This window comes from Carlito syrichta, unplaced genomic scaffold (genome assembly GCF_000164805.1).
Source record: "Carlito syrichta isolate Samal-C Ts95f unplaced genomic scaffold, Tarsius_syrichta-2.0.1 Scaffold117897, whole genome shotgun sequence".
NCBI lineage: Eukaryota > Metazoa > Chordata > Mammalia > Primates > Tarsiidae > Carlito > Carlito syrichta.
In genome coordinates, this window is record NW_007061993.1 from 147673 (window position 1) to 156235 (window position 8563).

The 8563-nt window shown below is 61.9% G+C and overlaps 2 protein-coding genes across 2 annotated transcripts in view; one reads left to right on the top strand and one right to left on the bottom strand.

Annotated features, from left to right (window-relative positions):
- Positions 1 to 2720, top strand: part of HELZ2 (helicase with zinc finger 2) — an 11777-nt gene extending 9057 nt beyond the window's left edge. Inside the window, 11 exon segments of the mRNA XM_021707134.1 lie at positions 128 to 216; positions 340 to 465; positions 549 to 710; positions 782 to 926; positions 1017 to 1133; positions 1203 to 1395; positions 1519 to 1653; positions 1761 to 1979; positions 2099 to 2255; positions 2350 to 2517; positions 2596 to 2720. Coding sequence (XP_021562809.1) covers positions 128 to 216; positions 340 to 465; positions 549 to 710; positions 782 to 926; positions 1017 to 1133; positions 1203 to 1395; positions 1519 to 1653; positions 1761 to 1979; positions 2099 to 2255; positions 2350 to 2517; positions 2596 to 2720 — 1636 coding nt within the window.
- A 2617-nt stretch (positions 2721 to 5337) lies between these two features.
- FNDC11 (fibronectin type III domain containing 11) lies at positions 5338 to 6379 on the bottom strand. Its single transcript, XM_021707192.1, has one exon. It carries the CDS (start codon positions 6377 to 6379, stop codon positions 5411 to 5413), a length of 969 nt encoding a protein of 322 aa, XP_021562867.1. The 3' UTR covers positions 5338 to 5410.
- Between the last annotated feature and the right edge of the window lie 2184 nt (positions 6380 to 8563).

Below are 8563 nucleotides of genomic sequence, written 5' to 3' on the forward strand. Positions count from 1 at the left end.
CAGGGCCAGGCAGGGGTGGGGCTCGGGTGGGGAGTTCCCGGACTCCTCTTCTGCGAGGGGTAGTTCGAGGGGTAGCAGCTCCTTTCCAGAGCGTCCTGTTTGTTTTCCCTCATGTCTCCATTTCCAGGCGCAAGGAAGAGGCTGTGCTTGGGCTGAAGACAGCGTCCCAACTGATCACCAGCATTGCCCTGGGCCAGCCCATCCTGCAGCCCCACCGCCAGTCCCCCCAGCAGCCCCCACGCAGAGGTGGGCTTGCCCTGTCCCCTTGCTTGCCCTCTCAGCCCTGTCCCCCACATGAGTGCTCATCCCTCCCCTTCCATGGGGTACCCTCAGGGTCAGCCAGCAGGGTCCTGGAGCGACAGTCCTATGACCTCCCCGGAGGCCGCCACAAGCTGAACCCCAGCCAGAATGCTGCTGTCAGGTTGGCTCTGGAGAAGCCGTTCTCAGTCATCCAGGGTCCGCCAGGTGGGCTCATGCAGGAGGAGGGCATGGAGGACTGTCCAGCGGGCAGAGAGGGAGGGCTGGACTTACCCCGCTTTCTGCTGCAGGCACTGGCAAGACGGTCGTGGGCCTCCACATCATATTCTGGTTTCACAAGTCAAACCAGGAGCAGGCACAGGCCAGCAGTGCTCCCGGCAGGGAGAAGCAGCCAGGGGGGCCCTGCATCTTGTACTGTGGCCCCTCCAACAAGTCGGTGGATGTCCTGGCAGGTGTGTGGGTTGGCTCTGGGGGGACTGTAGGTGCTGGCAGGGGCCGGCACTCACAGCCCTGCTGCTCCCAGGAATGCTCCTGAGCTGGCCAGAGCTGAGGCCCCTCCGCGTGTACGGCGAGCAGGCCGAGGCCATGGAGTTCCCTGCACCGGGCGTGGGCAGCAGGAGGCTGCTCAGGAGGGGCCCACGGGAGGGGAGGCCCAATCAGACCCTCAGGTGCGCCTGTCCACCTCCTGTGAACGTGGGTGGCAGGGCCGGGCTGCCTCATGTCCCACCGAAACACAGCTCACTGAGCTGTCCCTGCAGGAGCATCAGCCTGCACCACCGAATCCGACAGGCCTCCAACCCCTACTCGTCCTCTATCAAGGCCTTTGACGTCCGGCTGCAGGGTGGAGAGCTCCTCCCCAGGGAAGACCTCCTCCGGTAAGCCTGGGGCTAGGTGGTGTGGCCTGTGGCGTGGGGTGCCAGGGTGACTGGCCACGTCTCTGCCAGGTACAAGTCGACCCTGGCGAAGGCCCGGAAGTTCGAGCTGGAACAGCACGAGGTCATCCTGTGCACATGCTCCTGTGCGGCCTCACCCAGCCTCAGGAACCTGGACGTGCGGCAGATCCTCGTGGACGAGGCGGGCATGGCCACAGAGCCCGAGACACTCATCCCCCTGGTGCAGTTCTCACAGACAGAGAAGGTGTGTGTGTGTGGGGTGACCCAGCCTGTCTCCCACTCCGTTGGGTGCTTGCAGACACAGGCCAGCCATGGGCCGGTCCCTCTGAGTCTAGGGGTATGGGGCCACACCTGCCTGTCTCTGCAGGTGGTTCTTCTTGGGGACCACAAGCAGCTGCGCCCTGTGGTCAAGAACGAGCAGCTGCAGAACCTGGGTCTGGACCAGTCTCTCTTCGAGCGGTACCACGGGGAAGCCCACATGCTGGACACGCAGTACCGCATGGTCAGCCCCCTGTTAGGGTGTGCCTGGGTCGTGCATGGCAGGGAGGAGCTACAGCTCTGGGCATGGGATGGCCAGGCCTCTGACCCGCACACTTCCTCACCCTGCAGCATGAAGGTATCTGCGCCTTTCCCTCCATGGAGTTCTACAGTAGGAAACTGAAGACCGGGCAGGGCCTGAGGCGGCCGCCCAGTGTCCTGGGCCACGCTGCCAAGAAGAGCTGTCCTGTCATCTTTGGCCACGTGCAGGGCCATGAGCAGAGTCTAGTAGTGTCCACAGACGAAGGGAACGAGAACTCCAAAGCCAACATGGAGGAGGTGGCACAAGTGGTGAGTGTCCATAGGGCCATTCCTGGTACTCCACAGGACAGTGAGGGACCAGTGGGGCTCTCGTGCCCATGGCAGGAGAGGCACCAGGACCCTGCTCCACCTGCTTCTCGGCCCCTCAGGTCCGAATTGTCAAGCAGCTGCTCCTGGGGAAGACAGTGGCACCCCAGGATGTTGCCGTCCTCACGCCTTACAACGCACAGGCCTCGGAGATCAGCAAGAGCCTTCTGCAGGAGGGCATCCTCGGGATGACCGTGTGCTCCATCACCAAGAGCCAGGGTGAGGCTGGCGGGGTGGGAGGCAGGGGTCAGGGCGGATGTGGGCGTGGCCGTGTGTGTGGGGCGACTGCTGCATGGCCTCCCCCTGTCCCCAGGGAGCGAGTGGCGCTATGTGCTGGTGAGCACTGTTCGCACGTGCCCCAGGGGCGACCTGGACCAGCGACCCACCAAAAGCTGGCTCAAGAGGTTTCTAGGCTTTGTCGTGGATCCCCACCAAGTGAACGTGGCCATCACGCGGGCCCAGGAAGGGCTGTGCCTGATCGGTGAGGCTGGGTTAGACACCCCTTGGGGAGGGCAGGGGCAGAGGCAGACTGAGCTCTGTCTGACCCCAGCCTTCACAGGAGACCACCTCCTCCTGCGCTGCTGTCCGCTCTGGAGCCGGCTCCTGGACTTCTGTGAGGCCCAGCACAGCCTGGTGCCTGCCAGCCAGGTGAGGGTTCAGAGGAGGCCAGCCGTGTCATCCTGAAGAGTCCTCCCCGCCACCTGCACCCACAGGTGCCAGGGCCTAGAGGGAAGTTCCTGGTCCCCTCTGCTATCAGCCTGGGGCCACTCAACAGTCCTACGTGCCTGGGTGCCCCTCCAGCCTGCAAGGCTGCCCTCCTCTGCCAGCCTCCATCCCAGCCCTGCTTTTCCGGGTAAGATGCAGGCCTATGTGAACTGCCTGTTTGTGGACAGACCTAGAGGAAGAAAAGGTGAGGGTGAGACCACTTCCCTCGCTGCTATGCTGCTTTTCTGGGGACAAGAAAGCCCCTTGGGGGAAGCCCCAGTGTGAGAAGGTTCTGCTTTCACTGAGAAGTGTCAGAGTAAGGAAGGAACCCCTGTGGAGGCCACTCTCAGACCTCCAGACACCATCCGTGACCATGTTGGGTGGCCCTGTGGAGTTCAGCTTTATTTTCTATTTTTGTCTTCTTCACTGGAACTGGAACCTCAGTCCACACGCCAGGCAAGGAGGCCTTCCTGGAAAGAGAGCCTTCTCACTCCCACTGGCCTGTGTCCTTCGGGGGTCACCCATATGAAGACCCAAACCAGTTGCCCACACCAGCCTCACTCCCCCTCCCAAAATGTGAAGAGCCATGTGCAGTACTTCTGGGGGGTCGGAAGTAGGGCACCCCCAGACCCCACCCTGAGCTGTGCCTTTCTGGGACAGCCTTCTCAGTGTGTCTGTTGCTCTGACCTTTTGTGGACCCTGGGAGGCTGAGTTTGATTTGGTGCAGTTACTCACCCTCTGGGTCTGAGTCCCAAGGCTGTAGGAAGGTGTGTAGGCCTGAGGGGCTTGTCCTTCTGTGGCCTCATGAAGGAGGCCTCCAGGGGATGTGTCTATGGGATTCTGATGTTTTTACAAATCGAATGTCTTCATTCCAGCCAGGCTTGGTGGCTCGTGCCTGTAGTCCCAGCTACTTGGGGGGCTGAGACAGGAGGATCGCCCGAGCCCAGGAGGTGGAGGTTGCAAAGTGCACTCCAACCTGGGCAACAGAGTGAGACTCGACTCCAAAAAAACTTTATACATTCCAACTTTTGTATCTCTTCTCAGATGGGTGATTTAATATTAATTTCATTATAAAGACTACTCTGCAAGTGTTCTCATTTCTGGGTGTTCGGAGGTCTGGTTAGGGGGCAAACGAAGGTGACCTTTGTCCTGCCCGAGAGGTGCTATGGAGGCTGTCCAGGGCCTGCTGGGGATGAAGTGCTGGATGCAGGGCACGCAGAGGGGCCAGCGCCTGTTTTAAGGCTGGTGAGTCTGCTGTGCAGCCTCAGGGTCATCTGCTTCGGGCACAGGAACGAGTGGGGGCTGGCTCAGCAAGGACAGGCCTCAGCTGGGAGTGCTGTCCAGGTGCCGCAGTGACCCAACCCTGTGCACTCTGTCTCCAGGCTGGGCTGGCCAAGTCCGAAGTCCCCAAGGCTACCAGCCCTGACTGTCCTGACTGGTCCCAGCCTGAGGTCACTCCTGGGGCCCTTGGTGTGGCACACCCTCCAGGGCGTGTCTGTGTCCCCAGAGGCCCCACAGCACCTGCTGCCACTGGAAAGGCACAAGGCCTGGCCTCCCGTGAGTCAGGACTTGAGTGGGCAGGGAGGCTGCACAGTCACTGTAGGGAAAAGAGGCCCCATTAAGCCCTGAGCATTCACAGGAGGTAGGCGGGGGGCAGATGCCAGGGTGTGGCCTCCTTGGGGAGGCAGATGGGCCCTGCACTGCTGTCCAAGGGCAGCCGTAGGGGTGTGCAGTGGAGGAGGCTCATGCTATCCAGTGGGAAGTGCTTGAACAGAGGATGAGAAGGTACCACACAGGCAGGGGGAGTTGGGACCTGGCATCCAGGAGGGCTTCCAGGAGGAAAGGGCAGTTGGAGTCCTGAAGGCACATGGCAACAAGCAGGGGCTGGGCCGATGGTGGAGTCTGGGCCTCTTTGAGATGAAGGCAGCAATTTTAAGTCTGTGTGCAGCCGGCACCCGTGAAGAACAAAGATGGGAAGTATGTGGGGATGAGGGGGCAGGGGCACAGGCTGGCACAGCTGAGCTGCTCACTGCCAAGACTCACTGTGGCACCACCACCTTGGAGGTGCTGACAAGGTTGGGAGGCTGGGCAGGGGGCAGGAAGCACCAAGGTCACACCCTTGGGAAGCCCCCAGCCTAGGAGGCAGGTGCAAGAAGCCAGGGGTGGAGAGACATGGAGGCCAGGGCTGGAGTGGCAAAACCCCCATGGAGTGATCCTAGTCATTGAAGGAGGCCACCAGGGTTGGTACTTCTTGCCCCAGGGGCCAGCTGTCCTGGAGGAACCAGCCTGGGCTCCCTGGGGAACAGCAGGAGCTGGGGGAAGGGGTCCCGGGGAACCGAGCTAGGAGAAATACTTGTGGCCATTACTGCCTTGATAACATAAGTATAGCCAGGTGCCTATAGTCCTAGTTACTCAGGAGGCTGAGGCAGAAGGATCACCTGAGCCCAGGCGACTTGGGTCTTCAATCCCAGCACTTTGGGAGGCCGAGGTGGGAGGATCACTAGAGGTCAGGAATTCAAGACCAACCTGAGCAACATAGTGAGACCCTGTCTCCACAATAAATGAAAGTTATAAGAATTGAGTAGGTTTGTTTCTTTAGTTCTGTATGCACGTTTATACTCCTCTTTATTTGCGGGTAAATATTAGAAAATCATCTCTCAGAGGTGCGGTCAAGGGCAGACTGGGCTACTGCTGGCAGGGGGCAGCCCTGAGGGCAGTCCCAGCTTGGTCTGTAGGGTGAGGCTGTCCCGCCAGGGCTCATACACCAGCGTGTAGCTCTCGGCCCTCTTGATGGTAAACTTGTAGGAGCGATTGGGCAGCAGGCTTCGGACAATGAAGGCACAAGCGGCCACAGGGACCACGCCGCACTGGGTGCTCTCCTGCTGTGTCCGTGGGTCCAGCAGCCTGAAGCGCAGCTCAAACTGCTCAGGTGCCGCTGGCTGAACAGTGACAAACCAGCGCAGGCTGGCCCAGTCCTCGTGGGCCACCGACTCCTTCCGGTCGAACACGACGGGCATCTTGGTGCTCAGCATGAGCCGTATGTGTGGTACCTTGGTGGCACCAACATCAGACACCAGACGGTGCTTGATGTGCAGGCGCCCGGGCACCATCATGACCAGGAAGCTGTCCATGATGGCCGACAGGTCTGCCAGCCGCCGTGTCACTGGCTCCCAGCCAGCCAGGAAGGGCCGTGGGTTGGGTGACTCCAGTAGGGCATCCAGCTCTGCACGGCCACTGTCCAGCTGCTCCAACAGGTCAGCCAGCAGCAGCAGCTGGATCTTGGCCTGCGCCGTGCCCACCTTCTTCATGCGCTGGAACTTGCAGGGGTCGATGAGCTGGAACAGGGCACTGGGCAGCACCAGCGGGTTCTGGTCACCCAGGGCCAGGTGCTTGGGCAAGACCTCGATGTGGTAGGAGCACTTGCGCAGTAGCTGCAAGCGGGCATGGTGGCGCTTGAGCAGGTGCACGCTCAGTTCTGAGGCCAGGAACTCACGCAATGCACTGCGTCGCTGCATGTACGTCCTCCAGGCCTCTGGCTCCAGTAGCTGCTGGTCTTCTGCTTCCTCCTGGTCCAGCAGGGCCTGGGATGCGCCCAGCCTCCCCTTGTTGGGGCCCAGGCTGGTCTCCTGGAAGCTCATGGCCTGGGAGCTGGGGGTGCAGGGAGGCGTGAGGGGCCAGCCAGGCCAGCCTCCCTGCCAAGGGCACTCGGGGCAATGTTTCTGCAAGCCTGGGGTAGGGAGCTCAGGCCCACTGCCCCATTCTGGGCCTCCATCCCCCCTTGAGGCATATCGCTCTGCAAACCAGTTGCAGATCTGGACAGGGCATATCGAGGAAAAACCCAGGGCCTGGTGGTCACATGCAGCCACAAGACCAGGCAGAGTCGGGCCAGGGGCCCTGAGCAAGGACAGTTGGGGCAGAACCCCAGCCCCAGCCCGCCATGAAGCCCTGCAAAAACCCCAGCTCCTCTTCTGAAACAGGGTGCCTGTGCTCATGGACTATGGAAAGGAGTCAGTGTGACCTGAGCTGTACAGGACACCCTTGTGGACATTCGTGGACGTTCTTCCCCTGGGGTCCTTCGGAGGGCTCTGCACACCTCGCTCAGCTGCACAGCAGGGGACAGGGCCCACCCAGGCAAGGGCAGTTGGTGGCTGTGCCCAACTCCAAGGAGTAACCCTCACGCCCTTCCACTCACAACTTGTGAGTGTCCTCTGTGTTCCACTGGGACTCGGCCTGCTGAGCTCCATGAACCCACAGGATAAGCCTCACGAGGGGGCTGGATTCTGTCACCCCAGCTCACAGATGGGGAGCCCACAGCTAAAAAGCTTGGTGCTTGCTGTGGTCCTGGGGTTTGCACCCAGTCACTGAGCCCAGAGCCGGACCCTCCTGTCTCCTCCAAGACCCGGCTCTGGCAGGGGCTGGCACACCCACGTGGGTGCAGCTACAGACTGTGCCATGCTCCTTGGAGAATGGGCCAGGGACCATGGGGACGACCCTCCAGCTGGGCTGGCACCTGCACCTGGATCTCAGGGTGTTATGGGCACCCCAGGTTGGTTGAACTCAAGATGAGAATGACACAACTGCGTGAACTTACTCAAGGTCACAACCTGGTGTGGTGAAGCCGGGACCCAAGTCCATCTAGCTCCTGAAGGGCCAGCCTTGACCTTCCTGGGGCAGGGGGCATGCAGAGAGGGTATCTGGGTCGTGTGAGGTGAGAGCAGGACCTGGAACCCTGGCCTAAGTCCTGCTCTGGCTGGAGGCCGGGCGATTCTCTGAAAGTCTTGTCCGCTGCGGTGGGGATGTCACCAACAGCCTCCCAGCTGGAGACCGCAGAGCAGCTGGTGTGAATCCTGGGAGGGCCGCCCTGAGCCCCATCCCCGCCTACAGTGCCTCACCCAGGCGCGCCTCCCAGAGACCACCCATGTCCCTCCAGCCTCCCCTTAACCCCTCCCCTTCCACCTCGCCCTTTCCCTCGCCCCAGGCCCCCCTCCTGGGGCCCGGTCTACCTGTCTCTCGCCCTCCCGCGTCCCTCAGCCCTCTCCACCTGGCCCGGCGCGCCACCCACTTGCCTGCGTCCCGGAGCGGAGCCCCACGTGGACTGCCAGAAACCAAGGCCTTGCACTGGACGCTCCATGCGTTGCCATGGGGACCGCGGGCCATTGTGACGCCCCGCCCAGCATTGCCGCAGGGGGCGGAGCGCCCCAGACTTGGCTCAGGAGACCCCGCCCCGCCGGGCCTGCTCACTCCCACTCTCGCCCTGGAATCGAGGGAACCGGTCCCGCCCACGTCCCGCCCACTTGAGCGAGGCCGGCGGGCATTCTGTACGGGACCCGTTTCGCTCTCCCCGAACACCCGGCTACGGGGAAGGGAACTCCTGCTGGACGCCCCACCCAGGAGCTGCCCCCGGAATCCCTCGGAGGATTCTAGAGAGGAGGTGACTGTAACCTGGAGGACGGATCGCCCATGAATGGCGGGACAGGAAGGGGCGCTCCTCCCACCTGGCTGGCAGTCTCCACTGTGTGCTGGGTCTGGACAGGGGGGTCTCCCCAGCCCCAGGGAGCCCCCAAAGGGTTCTCAGGCCCTCCATGCCATCCCCTGGGATCGACCCTCTCCACCCCCCAAACCAGCCAGCAGTCTGTCTCAAACCCTGCAAGGTGCTCCCTCCTCCCGTGGAGAGGATGAGGGACATCCCTTCCCATCCCGTATCTCCACCCCATGCAGGTCCTAGATGGGCCCCTTCCAGGCTGGGGTGTCCCTGAGCTCCTCCCAGTCGGTTCTGTAACTGGAGCCTTGGCCACCCCTTCCTGTGACCCCACCCCACCAGG